This window comes from Mastomys coucha, unplaced genomic scaffold, assembly GCF_008632895.1.
Source record: "Mastomys coucha isolate ucsf_1 unplaced genomic scaffold, UCSF_Mcou_1 pScaffold8, whole genome shotgun sequence".
NCBI classification, from domain to species: Eukaryota; Metazoa; Chordata; class Mammalia; order Rodentia; family Muridae; genus Mastomys; species Mastomys coucha.
Genome location: NW_022196914.1, coordinates 54,276,038 through 54,293,785, shown reverse-complemented (window position 1 = coordinate 54,293,785; position 17,748 = coordinate 54,276,038). Strand labels below are relative to the sequence as shown.

Sequence of the window (17,748 nt, the reverse complement as noted above, 5' to 3'; positions counted from 1 at the left end):
TGGTAACAGGAGAAGCTGAGAGTTCTACATCTTCATCTGAAGGCTGCTAGCAGAATACTCGCTTCCAAGCAGCTAGGTTGAGGGTATTTAAGCCCATCCCCACAGTGAAACACCTACTCCAACAAGGCCACACCTCTTTTATTTATTTATTTATTTATTTATTTATTTATTTATTTATTTTTGGTTTTTCAGGACAGGGTTTCTCTGTGTAGCCCTAGCTGTCCTGGAACTCACTCTGAAGACCAGGCTGGCCTCGAACTCAGAAATCCACCTGCCTCTGCCTCCCAAGTGCTGGGAGGCATGAGACACCACTGCCTGGCTAAGGCCACACCTCTTAATAGTGCCACTCCCTGGGCCAAACATATACAAGCCATCACAAGTACTTAGAAGGCAATTTGATACTACGATTGTGTAGCAAAATGATAGCAATAGATTCTCACATCTATTACTTATGATCTTGCCAGCCATGGGTTCTTGGCCATGCTTACAGTACCTGGTATAAGTTCTGTCCTATGGATTAGGCCTGAAACCCAATCAGAAAGCAGCTGGTTACCTCCACAACACTCATGCCACTATTGCACAATAGGCTTACCTCAAATGTCTATATTCCACCATTCCCGTCAAGGCTCAGGGAACATTACAGAAGAGAGGGCAGAAAGACTGGAAGAACAGAGATTGGGAAGGCCTGCTACAAAACAGTGTTTTCTGGACATAACTAGTGTTGCTTTTATGAACTCATGGCAGGTGTGGCTGCCTAAGACATGGACAAAATCAAGCCAGTTAAAATTCCAGCATGGGTCAGGGAGGAACTCACAAGAACCCATCTCTAGCTGGAGAGCTTTTGGGGAAGGGATAGTCAGTTTTCATCAGCCCGGGGTAGGTTGACCATGCTCCAATGGATGGTCCTACACCCCTGAACATATAGACAGAACTAACTGTACTCAATGGATTATATAAAAGGAAGAAGGACATGAAGTATTGAGAGATAGGAAGTGGTGGTGGGGATTTGGAAGTTTGGGGAACTGAGGGGTAGGCATGATCAAAATACATTGCATACATGTATGAAATTCTCAAAGAGTAAAATTTAAAATGTATTTTTCAGAAAAACATCACTCAAATAAATGTACTGACAAGTGCATCTGTGACCAAAGCAAGAAGATTCACAAGAATACAGTCACCAAGGTAAATGTGTGATGCTTGGCATTGAATCAAAGATGACTGGTATGGGAAGAGGACCTATAAAGAGGATGACTAACTAGTCACAACCACCTGAAAGTCTGCATTGGAACTGCTTGCTAATTCACAGTTGCCACACTACGGCGATGACATTGGATGTGTTCAAGAAGTTAAACAAAGTTAAAAGACCAGAGTTCAACTTTTAGAAGTAAAAGTACCAAAGTGTGAGATGAAAAACATTCCAGCTGTGCTTAACTGGTAATTGGACTTTGAGAGAAGATGATAAACTTGAAGGTTGTAAGTAATAATTAGTCTTGGCTGTGAACTTGATTAGATTAAAAAAAAATGTCTAGAAGATTAGGAACACACTTCTCTGTGTTTTCAGGAAAGATTAAATCATGAGGGTTCTGGCCTAAACAAATGGTTTAATCCACTGACAGATTAAAAAATCTGATGAGAACACTGGGAAGTGATGCATGCCTGGAGGGTGGGACCTCAGCTGAGGACCGAGTCTCTGAGTAAGTGTGTCTGAAAGCTATGTCTTGGTCTGGCCTTCTGTTGGCTTCTATGAAGCGAACAGCTGCCTCTTCCACACACCCTTGCCATGATGGTATTCAGTCTCCTCTGCTTAACATGGCAGGTCCAAGTGCTGAGTGCTCTTGGGAGGAAGAGAAGCTACCCTCTTGAAAACAACATCATTGTCTTACTGAGCTTTAACTGTCAACCTGGCACAGCCTAGAGTTGTCTGAGAGGAAAGCTTCCACTGCAGAATTCCTCCTGGTATATCTGGGGTATTATCTCCATTAATAATTGACTTGGAAAGGCCAGGCCCACTGTGCACAGCACCATCCCTAGGAAGGTGGTGCTGGGTTGTATAAGAAAGCTTGCGAAGCATGAATCCAGAGAACACCTAGTAAGAAACAAGCATGGTTTCAGCTTCACATCCCTGCCCCGAATTCCCTCTATGATGGATTGTGATCTGGGAGTATAAATCAAATAAATCCTTTCCCCCTCAAGGTTCTTTTGGTCACAGTGTTATGTCACAGCAATAGAAAACAATCTAGGACAACCCTAGGCCTCTGATATTTCTCTTAGCAGTTTAACATTTTTGAAACAAGAGTAAGAAGAATTGGTGTCTGCACACTGACGGGGGCTTCTGCTGCACTGGCCATTGTTGACTTCTGTCCATTACTGTCATGCCCATTTCATGAGCTCTGCTGAGAACTGAAAAAAACCAACATTGTCTTAAAAAATGGTTTTTCCATTTCTGGAAAAAATCTCCCATCCTCTGGGCATCAAGTGTCTCTGACACTTGGCTGGCCGCTTGTTTTTGCTGCATTCTCCAGTGTGACTGGCCACATTCTCAGTACCTGCTGCCAGGTGAAAGATGCCCTGCCACTGATGTGGAAAAACCTGCATGGAGCCAGGGGCAGAAGCAGAGTTTTTGGGGTTTTTTGTTTTTTTGTTTTTTTAAGGAATGGTAAAATTGAAAGTTATTCTTCACTTATGGAATAGGAATTTGCTGGATTTTTCAACCAAACGAGCCTCGAAATGTTTGATTAAACTGTAGACACAAACAACAGGAAAGGAAGCCCAATTATGATACACTATACTTGGCCGTATTTTTCTGGTAACACTCCTGAAGAACCCAGAGCTCCTAAGGAGTTGATCACCAAAAGAACACTCTAGTGCTAAAAAAGACTGCAACTTGGAGTTAGTGGTGACCACATATTGTGCCAATTTCTCTGCACATAGAAACCAGACTCTTAAAGGCCACTCCTGACTGAGAATCAATCTTAATGAAATACGGGTTAACAACCCAAAATCTGGTGATGGAGATGAACATCAATGATGTGGACTGTGCCAAAAATAATAGCCCATGGGTCAGGAACAAGGGAATTTTCTCAGACTGACCAAAACACACCACAGGACAAGTGTACATTTCTGCTATCAAACAAAATAAAAACAAAAACTGACTGGGCTCCCAGCATGCCACAGTGTGATCACATCAGAACCAAGCAGCTTTACCCTGTTCATGAATTCTTTATTTATTTTGCATGCATGTGTGCTGTGCACGAGTATGTGTATGTGCATATTTGAATGTGTGTGAATGCACACATGTGCCCATGTATGTGGAAGTAGGAGATAGAAGGGTGTGCAGGGTGAGTGGAGGGTGAGAAGGGAGAGGGGCAGCAGAGAGAGGCAGGGGTAGAGTTTCTCTGTAAGGTAGCAGATGGGAGCTGCTGCATTTTATCCACATCCAAGGTCCTCCATACCACTAGCATTACCACGAGTGAGCAAAGATGACAAAAGGCATGGGGTGGGGCTTACAGAGCACTCTCTAAGTCTAGGACAGTAATTCTGGCCTTAACTCAGGAGAAGGACCCCACTCACTGCATCCAGAGACCTCGTGTGGCAACATCCCAGTGCAGGCTGATGTGTTGGAGATTACAGACAGCCCGGCAAGCCAGTGCCACAGGATATGCTGTGGTGGCTGCAATTACAGACCACAATATGCAGAGCTTCCCTCTCCAGATAGCCTAGAGAGAAAAACCAGGGTAATGAACCCTGAGGTCAGTAACATAGCTCCCTGCAGTGTCAATCCCTGGTGCAAATGTGAGACAGCTGCCCCACCAGCTGTGGACTTGTCCACTCCTAAGGATGAACAGAGCCAGCCAGAGAAGAGAGCAATTTATCATCTCTACCATCATCAACTGAGAAGAAGAGAATGTGTAACCCTGCAATGAGGAATGAACAGGCTGCAGTGGCAGGCTTGCTCTCTGCCTGTTAGCAGAGAACCAGGATTGCCTGTTTTGTGTGTATATTGTGGGTTTTTTTTCATTATTGTTGTTTTTACTTAAAGATTTTTCTTTTTGGACAAAATACAAGTTTTTGTTTCTCTCAATATACTTTTGTATATATTGTTTTAGAAATGGCCAAATTGAGATTTTAAAAAATGAAATTAAATTTTAATCTATAATAAAAGGTTAGAACTTTTTTTAAGCCTACTTTTTTAAAATGCCTGCTAATAAAGATGTTAAATAAGAAGTTGAAAACAGTAATTGTTAATTTGTTCTAAACTCCCTGGCAGGGGAATGTGTGCAGTGTTGGTACCATAACTCTGTGAACATGGATAACATGGCTAGGAACATGGTAGGTGTCACCAGCGAGTGCAGAGGGCCAGAGGCAGCAAGAGCACTGGAGAAAGATAACTTGGAAGGGTCAACACTTCATCTAATGAAGACTGCCACTATATGATTCTATTCGCTGGTTAGGCTTGTGGAAATACAGGCCAAATATTGCCAGACTTTTCTATTAAAAGAAAAACACTTTATTTGAAAATAATTTCAAGCTGGGCAGTGGTGGCATACACCTCTAATCACAGCACTTAGGAGGCAGAGGCAGGCGGATTTCTGAGTTTGAGGCCAGCCTGGTCTACTGAGTGAGTTCCAGGACAGCCAGGGCTACACAGAGAAACCCTGCTTTGAAAAACAAACAAACAAAAAATAGTAATAATAATAATAATTTCAAATTTATTAAAAGTTGTAAAAAATTCAGAGTACAAGGCCATCTATGTTCCTTACCCATCTTCTCAGATTGCTAATATTGAAATCTTAAATCTGCCCCCAGACACAAAGTACATATACACACTAACTTTTTATGGACCATGTACATCCTGGCTCTTTACTTCTAAGTCCTCTATTGTGGACTTCCTATGCATAGAAACCCAAAACTCCAAATGGTGCAGTGAAGAAAGAAAACTATGAATGATGCACAAGGAGGACTGCCAACTGGCCACCCCCAAACAGAGCTCAGCACATTAAAGAGGTTGAAAGGCACAACAATGGTCATTTGCTGTTTAGGTAAAAACAGTGCATCCAGTATATGTGATTTTATGTACAAACTGGATCTAGGTACCAAACCACAGGCATATGTCATAAAACTTATGCTAAAATATGTTATAAAACATATGCTGACATATATATTATAATTCATATATTAACATAATTTAGATAAAGATGCTGGATTCAAGTTTCCTTCCCATACTCCAATGAAGCAAGCATCTTCCAGCCTCCAGGGCATGCATCTCCCTTCCTTGCAGGTCACATGTCCATACTGTGGGAGTGAACCAGGGGCAGGACCATCTCTACAGCTGAGAGCAGGCCCTGCTCCCGTTAGGTGTCCCTCATGCTCAGGGGACACTATTTATTGCCTTCACACTTATCTTCACCCAAAGCCCCCAAAGTCATCTTGCTTCTTTATCTATTTCCTGGTTTAATACTTTTCCTCCTGACCCCTGACACCACACAAGCTTCTTGGGGGCCAGTGTTTTGCCTGAATTATTTATTCTTAATTTCTCAGAACCTAGGACAGAGCATCACATAGGAGATACTCATAAAATACTCATTAATGAGTGGAACTAAGCTTAGTTCTAGAGACTGCACAGTGGCTCCAGGTTCCTACTCAAGTGCTTCCTTCTCTCTCCAGTCCTCTATTTTCCTAGCATTCATGGGGCAGGTACCCTGACCTCCTTGCAGGAATCCGGCAACACTCTATTGTACACCAAGAAAAGGCGCTCAGCTTTAAAGACCTACAGGAGCATCTCTCCTTTCTGTAACACAGAACCAAAACCCCACATGTAGGACTCGGAACATGCAATGTTTGGAAGGCATTTCATTTCTTTTTAAGAAGCCTCTTAACTGGACTGTCATCTTACAAAGACAAGTGATCATTCTCCATCCATCATGCTAAGATTCTGGAGTTTCTGTCCTGGCAACGAATGGGGAAGGACATATAGATACCTGATTGTTTTCCACACGTTGAAGCCATCCAGAGGTTTGGTTCCATGGATGCTTCCCCCAGCCAGATGCACCAGTGTGGGAAGCCAATCGGTGATGTGCATGAGTTCCCGACTCTTCACGCCTTTCTGTTTCAGCAAGGGGCTTGCCACGAAGCCTGTTCCTCGGATGCCCCCTTCCCACAGGGTCCCCTTCCTTCCTCGAAGTGGCCAGTTGTTGCCTCCAGACCTTGTCTGCCCACCGTTGTCTGAAACACAGATAAGCCTTGGCATGAGTGGATGAAAGTTATCAAAATGGAGTCACTTGTGTCATACCATAACCAACAAGAATATAATGGGTGAAGCTACAGTTATGAAAGAGGTGGTTCTCATGCACATATGCCACATGGCAAGAACAAGCTCAGATGATTTTACAGAACCACAGTCTTGAGGGGGCAGGGATGAAAGAGGTCATGTTACCTTATACAAGAGTAATCCTGCCAGGACATCCATCCAATAACTGTCAATCATGGCCTAGAGCTGTTCCTGCTACTCATCTCTGAGGCCAAGGATTATTGCTTCAAAGTAACTTAGCAATCTTCCTCAGTTTTCATTAAAAAATATCCCATGGGCCAATCTTTCTAAAAGTGTTTGTGGTTAACAAGAAACCATGATCCCATTGCAATGTTCTCTGCTTTCATAGGAATTCATCATCTTTGAGGCTCTTTCTGTTAATTAGGGGGGAAATGACAATGTTATTGCTCTTTTAAAAGCATTTTAAACTATATGTGAGTATGTGTCTGGATGTGTGTATGGGCATATGAATGTAGGTACATGTGGAGGTCAGAAGTGCCAGAGTTGGGGTTGCAGGTGCTTGTGAGCCACCTTATGTGAAAAGGTAACCAGGTCTTCTACAAGAGTAGTACAAGTTCTTTTTTAAAAAAGATAATTTATTTATTTTTATTTTATGTGCATTAGTATTGCGCCTGTATGTCTTTGTGAGGGTGTTCGATTCCCTAGAACTGGAGTTGCAGAGAGTTGTGAGCTGCCATGTGGGTGCTGGGAACTGAACCCAGGTTCTCAGGAAGAACATTCAAGACTCTTAACTTCTGAGCTATCTCTCCAGCAATGCCTCTCCCCCAACAGCACACATTCTTAAGGGCTGAAATATCTTTCTGGATGTTTACTCCTTTATTACTCATGACCCTGTCTTGCCTCCCCATCTTTCCAAATGGTTGTAAGAGTTTCAAGGACTTTGCCTAAGAGTGCCCAGACGCTAAAAAGTGAGACATGGTATATTTCCAGCTGTTCCCTCTTAAAGTACATTCAAGGACAGAAGAACTCCACGTAACTCTTGTTAAATGGTTCTCGAAGACTAGTGATGAAAATCTGCCCAGTCCCCTGCTCTCTCCTCCTCTCCCACTGGACACTGTGCTCCAGTACCAGAAGTAACCAGGCTCCAACGGGACACTTAACTGATAAAAGATCTTCAATCCTCTATGTGTTCCAGTGTGGATAAGCCTGGGCAAAGCCATGGATGAATTTTACATGCACTGGACAACAATGTACACTGCAGGATTCAAGAGCTGGGGATCACAGGTTCATGAAAAGAAAACTCAGGGGAGCTGCACTTGGTGACTCAACACTCCTTCAGAAAAGGACAACAGATCTAAGATTTGTCTTGGAGCACTGGGCATGGTGACTGGGCATGGTGACATGCTTTTAACTTCAGCACTCTGGAGACAAACTCAGGTGAATCTGGAGTTCTAGGTCAGCCTGGTCTACACAGTGAGTTCCAGGACAGCCAGAGCTAAAAACCTCTGACTTGGAACAACCAAACACACACACACACACAGAGGTGGGTAAGGGGAGGGGGAATTTTCCTTGAAGAAAACACCTAGTACTGAAACTGGTTGAATTATCAACCCATTCTCTAGTGACCTGAGCCCTTTCTTAATTGGGAAAAGCAATGGTTTTTTTCAGCGCCCACAGACAGTGCAGTGGGGAGGGAAACGTGGGCCAATCCCTCCCTTCTCAGCAGAATGGCAAGATTGAGCTTCATTCAGGCCATACCGGGGAAAAGAAAGGGTTTGCTCCTCCTATGAGCCAGGTGACAGCTCAAAGTGACCTTGGGTATCTCATGAGCTAGGCAAGGGCTCAGGTTAAGTATTGCATTTGGACTTCAGAAAAGAAGCAGTGATATTTCTTGTATACCAAATTTGTAGAATCATATTTCTTTCCAAAGTACCCAGGTTCTAAGGTAACTTTATATAAATACCTAAATATGCAAATATATACAAAACTTTTATGGGTATGCATATTACACTTAAGCATTATTTTTTAAAACCACTGTTGTTCAAGTGAATCACAAGAGGGTGGTAGGATTGACCTGCTCCATAGAACATTCCACACAGAACACTCCTGTCCTGGGGGTGGGTGTGGGGCGATAGTCTAAGACATTCCCTGGATACCTGAAACCCTGCTAACCATACTCTGTCTCTTCCTATACATGCACCTATAATAGAGTTCATTTTATTTTCCTTTAATTTTTATTTTTTATTTTTATGTGTGTGGGTGTTTGCATGTATGTCTGTGCAACTGTGCATGCCTGATGTGTATCCCTGGTCCTGGAGTCACAGTCAGCTATGAGCCACCATGTGGGAACTGGAAACTGAACCCAGTTTCTCTGGAAGAACAGCCAGTGCTCGTAACTGCTGAGCCATCTTTCCTGCCCCATAAAGTATGGTTTTTAAGTTAGGCACAGTTGCTATCAACAACAATAACAATGAAATAGAACAATTGTAATATACTGTTATAAAAGTTATTTGAAGGGGCTGGAGAGATGGCTCAGCGGTTAAGAGCACCAATTGCTCTTCCAGAGGTCCTGAGTTGAATTCCCAGCAACCACATGATGGCTCACAACCATCTATAATGGGATCTGATGCCCTCTTCTGGTGTGTCTGAAAACAGCTGCAGTGTACTCATATAAATAAAAATGAATAAATAAATAAATAAATAACATTTTTTTAAAGTTATTTTAAAAGCGTTCAGTGGTGCAGGCTGCTGTTCCAGTGGAGGGAGGAAGATGTTTCTCAGCTCAGGCATTTGAGACCAGCCTAGACAATACAGAAAAACCCAATCTCAAAATCCAAAGCTATGTGGCTATAGTTTCTCTCACGCACTCTGTTACCACACTATGTGTTGCATGAAGGAACATTCCACGGTAGACAGGAGACTGCACTGCACTACAAGTCTACATGTAGAAGAAAGTGAAGTTTAAAATGTGGAAGTCATTTACTTTGTAATGTTCCACTTACTATTTTCAGGCCATAGTGGACACAGTGGATTGCCACAGTAGAGCCCTAAGCGGTGAATGCAGAGGACTCTACAATACAGCACAGGGTGTGTCTACGGGAAACAATATGTCAAAATGTGTAAGTACTAACTCGACATCAGGTACCACTTGGATTTCACAAGATCTCAAAGCCTAAGATGGGACAGAGACATAATTGACAGCTAAGGGCAGCTGGTCTCTAGCTGGGTGACCAGGGACAACATGCTACCTCAGTTTCTCCATCTTCCTTGTGAAGGCTATAATTCCTTCCTCCTGTTTTAAAGTGACAATGAGGGCTGGCGAGATGGCTCAGTGAGTAAGAGCACTGATTGCTCTTCTGAAGGTCCTGAGTTCGGATCTCAGCAACCGCGTGGTGGCTCGCAACTACCCGCAAGGAGATCTGACACCCTCTTCTGGTGCATCTGAAGACAGCTACAGTGTATTACACCAGAGCGAACGGGGCTGTCCTGAGTTTAATTCCCAGCAGCCACATGATGGCTCATGGCCATCTGTACAGCTACAGTGTACTCATACACATAAAAATAAATAAATAAATCTTTAAAGTGAGAATGAAATTATACCATTTATGGTTACTTTGGTCAAGGCTCCTAATGCCCAAGGTTATCATACCCACAGCCATTCCAAAAGTCTGGATTATAATGGTCTTGTGACGTGGAGAAGAGGAGCAGGAGGAGGAGGAGGAGGAGGAGGAGGAGGAAGAGGAGGAAGAGGAGGATTGAAAACAGTTGAGAATGGAAAAGCTAGGCTTCTAATGAGGTCTGTCTGAGCTCCAGGTCTCTGCCGTACAGGCCCAACATTCCTAGTATAATGGGGGCTTATCAAACAGCTCCATCTCCCCGAGCAAGCTATAAGCAACGTCGGCCAAAGCAAAGAGTGAGCACACTCCTCCCAGGAGCCAGAGAGAGGAGAGTCACTTCCAGAGGCATCTTTTATTGCTCTTAGGAGAGATGTTCAGGCTCCAGTGTCACAGAGGCTTCTCAGGGAGTCTCTGACACATGTTTCTTTCTTTGCTCCTCAGAGAAGAGTATAGAAGGGTCTTGGGTTAGGTTACATGGAGCTAACACCTCTTCAGCATGTGCCTGGTGACAACCGATCTCATAATTTGACATCAGAGGTGTATACAACCTTTTCTTCAAACTCCATTGATTTCTTTTAATATTTAAAACAATTGTGTATGCGTGTGTCCTTCTGTGAGTGTACGTGCACATGTGTGCAGGCGCCTGCAGACGTCGGAAGGCAGCATCGGATATCCTGGAGCTGGAGTTACAAGCAGTAGTGAGCTGCTATGCTCTGTAAGGGCTGTGCGGGCTCTGAACCCCTCACCCACCTCTATGCATCCCGTATTGCATTTTCTCACCACCCCAAACTCAAGGTTCAATCACTCATGCAAGTGTATAAAATACACATTCCAAATCACCTTCAATACTCAACAGAGCGTCAGACTCTATAGCCAATATATCAACACTTCAAAGAAGGGGTCCCACATGTGCTCAAAGATACACTGGAAGCTTAGGAATACTGAGAGTGAGAAAAATAGTCTTCTTGAGTAAAGAGAACACTAGGTGGTTATCAAATGCCAAGTGATCGTCCCCGAAAACATACAGACAAGTAACACTATACCGGCTGAGGGTGTATTTATATATTTAGGAATATATACATAATACATATAATGAAAAAAAAGAGGCCGTGAATTTGAAAGAGATCAAGGAGGGGCACATGGAAGGGTTTGGAAGGAAAGAGAAGGGGGAAACGATGTAATTATACTATAAGCTCAAAAAATAAATGATTTTTAAAAATACACAAGAAGGGAATACTTATAACCTGCTACCATGAATGTCTGGGGCGGCACAGATCCTGTTTTCCTCCGCTGTCTACACGCTGTAAACAGAAATGCCACAGTGCCATAGACGAGGTCGTTGTCTCTTTTTTTAAAGCAGACACAGTTCTTTGAAATACTAGTTAATGTGTCTGTCGGTTCCACATACTTGTGCTCAATGGAAAATACTGGATGGTGGAAGCGGTGGAGATCAGAGGTGGTGGGGACAAGGGCGGCTGTGTCTGGAATCTGATCCTAGTCTGAAGGAGTGAGTCAGAGAGGAAAACACTGTAAATCGAATCCGGCCGGCCGCTGCTGCTACTGCAGGAACTGAACGGAACTGAACGCGGCTCCACGCACCAGTCGGCAAGGGGCCAAGGCAGTGAGTAGGGCTGTTTTCGAGATTAGCTAGCCCTCCTGTTTCTGCCATTAGCAATGATAAACTTTCCTAGCTCCAGTTAGCAACATGGCTTCCTCTGTCAGTTTTTCAAGACTGCTCTAAGCAGAAAGTATTGTCAATTAACGCACCTGTGATTTCCACCTGATTCTTCCAGATGTGCGGGGGCGGGGGTAGGGGTGTGTGTCAGCAGCGCCCCCTGGGGGTGGCACCTCTACACTGCAAGAATGCATGGGCTCTCATAAAACACAGTTAGAAAAGGGAGTTTCCTATATTGATACAGATGAAGATTTTTACAAGGACTATAGAAATACCATATTTCAAGCATATGTCTACTAATTCTCCCTCTTAAATCTCTACATGGCCAGGGTTAATTTTCTCTTGTTAAGAATTCATTTTCAAGAGAAAATTTGGTTTCATTTCCTGACTGACTTATGCAAAAGCTTCCAAATCAAAATAAGATGGTTCCAGCTTTACAGGCTGGAAACTATGAAACTTTTTTTTCCAGAGAAATGTTCTTTTTTTTTCCCCTTTCAGCAACATTTTGGCAGACACAAAACCTAATTATAAAACTTTTGCTGTCTAGAAAAGAACTGTCAAAATAAAACAAATGCTGTCAGATGTAGACTGTAAATCTCACTTTATTATTCATTATCAAATAAAAATAACTATCAGAAATCATGGAAAAGCATCAGTTAGCCAAAGATCTGAGCAAAAACATCAAGTCTATGAAACTGACACCTCACCTGTGTCCAGCTGATAAAAATTAAAATGGGCTGGGCAGTGGTGCCTTTAATCCTAGCACTTGGGAGGCAGAGGCAGAGGCAGGCAGATTTCTGGGTTCGAGGCCAGCCTGGTCTACAGAGTGAGTTCCAGGATAGCCTAGGCTACACAGAGAAACCCTGTCTCGAAAAACAACAACAACAACAACAAAGCAAAAAAACAAAACAAAACAATAATGATAAAATTAAAATGGAGCCTGTTGACAACACTGACTCTTAGGACTCTCCCTCCCCCAGTCTAGTGTCTTTGCTGCGTGACCCACCCAGGCTCCCCCAAGACCTCCTCCTCCCGCTAATCCCAAAAGCAGAGAGTCCTTTCTCACCCTCTCGCCAGAGTCCAGGCTTCTCTTCAAGGGGCACCTTTGTGAGTGTGGTAGGCAAATGCGGAGAAACACCATTCCACAAAATGGGGCGGGGCAGGGAGGCTCTTTGTCCCAGAGCTGTACCAGCTGGTGAGAGCTGACTCTTTTTGATTCATTTTTTATATTACTAAATGCAAAATGGAGAAGTACTCTTTGTCTTAGTGCTATCTACAGGTCTAGGAAAATTCAATACTCTTGTGCTTAAGAGTCTGAGAAAGTAGTCATCAAGCCAGATGCTCAAATGGAGATTCATTTCACCACATTCAAGCACCTCTGCCTGGGTTGGACATGGACTCAACTCTGCCACTGATACATTCAAATTAGCTCTCCAGTTCATCACCTACTGCCTGGAGTAAGGCTTACCCCTCTCCTGGGCTCCTGGGGAAAGCAAGTTTCATCAGTTGCCACCAGGGGTGTTTGTGCAAAGATCCAAACTCCTCAGGCCTCACGAAAGCTTAAAGACCCAGTTGATTGCCTATCAACAGGAAAGCTGAGACTTCAACCCCGATGACAGAATCCTTTACACACATGACCTCAACCAAACCTATGCGTGCTTACACTTCAATCACACATAACTAAGTTCTCCCACTGTTAGAGTACACCATGGCCTTTGAGGCTAACTCACATAAACTAGTTTCCCCACATAAACACATCCTCCTTCATTTCTGCTGGGCTCAAACTTTAAGGCCTAAGGTTAAATGTCAGATCTTTTGTGAACCTGTTACTTAGTCCCCGAAACCTCTCCTAGACCACACCCTTTTCTCCATCACTTCTGTGCTGCCTACCTTTATTGGCTCTTTGTGGCAGTTTCCTCCCTAGAACTCTTTCCTCACGGCTAAGGATGAAGCTCGTTGTTTGTGTTTGCAAGACCTCACAGAGGACCAGTTCACAGAAAAAGAACAAATAAATGAAGAAAAGGCCACCAACTCCAAACAGCGAGTGAAGATGCTGAGAATTAACGCTGGACACCACACGGCTCTCTAAGGCCCTGCTTGGCCGTTGCCTGACCTTGACCTTACAGAAAAAGGATGCTACTCTAATAGACAGACGACTATCAAGTGAGGTGTAAGAAGCATCAAACCAACAAATACAAGAATTGCTTGTGCCCCCCGCCCTGTGCCTGCTCAGTCATGCTGAGGGTTAAGGGGGCTGCAGAGGAACACTTTGGAAAACACTGGCCTGGAAGAGGCTCTCCAGGTCATATCTTAGCAAACCCGTTTTGAGTTCTGCCATGTGCCAGGGTCCCCCTAGCTCTAGAACATGGCAGCCTGTGTATGAGGCATACAAACTCTTCTTACGGTATAAGCAAGAAAGCAAGACAAGATTCCCTCCTTCCTTTGTAAGTAATAACCTGACCTGTTAAAAGAGTTGAAATCAGACAGTTGGAGAGACGGCTCGGTGATTAACAGCACAGGGGACCCAGGTTTGGTTTTCTGTATCCACATAAGGCACTGCCTGTAACCCAAGCTCCCTGGTTCTGACAGCCTCAAAATAAATATTAAAACAAAACAAAACAAAGCAAAAACAAAAAAGCAAAAAAACTGAAACCAGAAGAGCAGTCACATGACCACTACAGAGCAGGCAGCCCAGACACAGGGAGCAGGCGGTACAAGGGCCGTTTTCAATTATACGGGCTCTTGACATTAAGGTCAAGATCTTTTTAGCTAAAGACTAATTAGCTATCTTTTCCCTTCTCTTTTTCATATGTGTGGGGTGGAACTGATTGTCTCCTACATGTGAGGCAAATTCCCTGTCATGGAACCCTGCCCTCAGCCCTCTGAATTATATTCATAAGAAATCAAGAGCTGAATGACATCTAGGTGTGAACAAGATCCATCTAGCCGTTTTATGACTATAGTGGCCTATTCCCACTTTGATAAGTTCACTGAAACACTTTCGAGACAAGGGCTGTGAATCCGGGCAGGATATTCCATCCCTGAGCCTGAAAAGTGAAGATAGCAAAGCCCCCCTTAATATGGTGTCTGGCACGGAAGCGAGGACTAGGTAAACCTAGGTGTTCCCAGGCACCATGCTTAGAGCCCTGCTAGATTACACGATACACTGCAAGCAATTTTTTTGGAAGCAGAAAAGTAGAATGAATTATGGTGGGATTTGTTGTTGTTGGGGAAAACTCAGGACCTTTTTCTATTTCCATGGGTTTAAGTGAAGTTCATCTGTTAACTGTGATTTACTAATGACGGCCTGAGATTCAAATGGAGCGTCAGAAACTGGCTATCTATCCAGATGCTCATCTGAGTGTCTCCAGGGGTTTGCGGTGGTTTCTTTACTCTAGGAGGATGAGTGCTGTGATGCTGGCCTCCCAGCACACACTCCTCAGCCCTTTTCATCCTGACAGCAGCCAGCAAGGGAGGATCCTGCTGAGCGACTCCAAAAGGATTCTGGGAAGGTGGGCGATTTGGCAGCCATTCACCAAATAACTGACTTGGCCACCAGAGAGCTGAGATAAAGGAAGATAGATGTGAGGAAAGGCCAAAACCAGGGCTGTGGGATTCAAAAGAAGGACTGTAAGTGCGGAAATAAAGCAACTTCCTCATTCTGACGGTAGGAATGCCATTGCTTGGAATAATGAGAGACTGCTGAGATTTTTATCTCTTCTTTGAAATGTACTAAGGGCAAAAAGACACAAAAGTCTGTTGAAAGACTGAAAACACTTGCTCTCTGAAAGTCATGATGGGACTGGGAACCGGGAAAGTGTTCTAATTTACAACACTCTGGTCACAGATAACTTTTTCGTAATTTGAAGCATGAGTATCCACAGATTTGGGAACTCCTCGGATGAAGTTGTAAGATCAGCACAAAAGGTGGAAAGCTGCCTGCTCTTGGAAAGCATAATAATGGTATTTTAATCTTTGTACTCCAGATCCTCTAATAAGCAGTTCAGAGGATCACAGCAGCTCTACTAAGCAGAAGAACCAAATGTGTGCCCTAGGAAAAAAACAAAAACAAAAACAAAACCCGTAAAACCTTCTGTCTTTCCTATAGTTTGATCTTACAGAAAATATTCAACTTTAAATTCTTTATTTTTTTAAAAAAATTATTTTATCCTTTTTACAAACTTCCAGGCAAGCTACATTTGGGGGCCCCTCAAGAGTATTAGTGTTTACTGACCAATCATTTAACAACTCTTTCAAACCTAAAAACCATTCTTGATGGTCAGGTAATTTTCCACTAGTCTGCTGCTCAATCTTTCAGTAATTCCAAATCGAGAAACAATAAGCCAACTACCGTAGAAGTACTTGAAGGGTTTGGCAAGCTCAGGACAGTAGCAAGACACTGAAAATGCTATTAACAGACAGGAAAAGAGACTTGTGGTTCAAAATAACAGACGTATTACCTACATACGTGGTAGGGAAAATGGAGAGGCCAGTGAGTCTCAGAGACTGCTAAATCAGAGAAAGCTAGAATATTCCATTTAGGCAAGCATTGGTTATTTTGCTTTTAATAGCCAATAAGCAATATAAGTTACATGTGTCAAAACCTGCGGAGTTGCTGTTAACTAGCACTCTTAATGTCAGCATTTTACCGAATCTCTTTAGGGCTACTTAGAAAGGTCAGTGAGAACGGAACCGAGTGGCCCGGCGGTTCCATTTCCCGGGCAGTTCCATTTCCCCGGAGCACTTCTCTGAAGCTCTGCCAGATGCTAAAGGACCCCACTGGTGGTTGGTGTTCAGCATCAGGACAGGCAGACAAACATTACAAGAACGAGCCAGCACTCTGTCTGAAGAACAGAGGAGGAAACACTCAATGGTTGACACAAAAATAACTCTACAAGCCCAAACATGAAGCAGTCTGATTAAAAATGTGGGATCCTGAGTGCAAGAAAAAGATTGCCTTTAGGTCTACGGATGAACCTTACTCCAAGGCCAAAAGGAAAACTCCCTGAGTCCCCAGAATACTAGACTTTCACGTGGCCAGAAGCAGCCCCCGGGCCAGCGCACCCGGAGTGACAGTGAGATTTGGTGACACCAGAAATCCCAAGCAAGCGGATGAGCCACTGTACTGAGGATGGCTGGAAAAGAAGAGGTGAGAATCCGGCCGGACTCTGTGCCCAGCAAGAGCAGAGTGGGTAAACAAGGCAGGAAGCAAAGGCATGTGAACAGCCAGGATGAAAGCAAGACCAAACAATCAGCTAAAGCAAAACAAATGTCTCCGAGTAGTCACAACAGGCTCACGGAGTCCAGCCTATCAGAGACGAGCACAGGGCCTGAACTGTCTCACACTCAATTCTACTGATAAGGGTGGGGTCCAGTCTCTGAGCAGGCTAAAATCTGCACCAGAAAGCAGGAGACCGACTCCACAGAAGAATGGATGAAGAAAGACCTGAGTGTTGAAGATAAGCCGTGGCTGTGCCTGCTTTTCCAACATTGTGATCCCCTTTCCTATATATTAAGGAGAATACTATATGAAACAGAATAAACTGTTAGAATGAATATCCTCCATCATTAGATAGTGAGAGGCGCAGGGCTCAGTTAAGGATAGTTTAGACTTAAGGAAAAAACATTTTATATTCCATATTCACATCATTGTTTCAATCTGTATCGATATAAGGTAAATCTTTACAGATGTCTCTTCCAGAATCACCTTCATATGCATACGAAATCCATGCTGGAGTAAAGTGATGTTAGATTTGAATATCAAAAAGGAGCCACCCATAAACCAAACAGGATGCCCTTGGTGGCTTTTATCTCTACTGCAATGATGCTTCTAGACAGCAAGGTTCTTCTCATTCCTTGTCATTCTTGTCACCTCAACCCAGGAAGCAATCAGGGCAATCAATGCTTGTCCTCTGGGGACAGAGTCAGCAGCAGAATGAACTAACATATGACTGGGGCAGTCATTCAGAGCTACTTAGAGGAGGAAAGGGGACAGCAGGAAAACAAGAGAGTGCAGCTGTATCCCCAAGAAGATATTTTGGTCCCCTAAGCCCTGGAAATTCCACCCCAATGTAGAATGACATTCATGGTAAAGGCTATCTCATGCCTGAGAGGAAACTGAGGGCAGAGGAGGGAACAGCAAGGTCCGTAGCAGGCCACACCAGAGCCTGGGGGAAGCTCAGGTCCAC

The 17,748-nt window shown here is 43.7% G+C and overlaps 1 protein-coding gene across 4 annotated transcripts in view; it reads right to left on the bottom strand.

Annotated features, from left to right (window-relative positions):
- The window catches only part of Arsb (arylsulfatase B), a 169,890-nt gene that overhangs the window by 80,958 nt on the left and 71,184 nt on the right, over positions 1-17,748 (bottom strand). For all 4 annotated transcript variants that reach the window (XM_031360546.1, XM_031360547.1, XM_031360548.1 and 1 more), the window contains exon 5: positions 5,979-6,222. In XM_031360546.1, the coding sequence (XP_031216406.1) occupies positions 5,979-6,222 (244 nt within the window). The remainder of the gene's footprint in view (positions 1-5,978; positions 6,223-17,748) is intronic.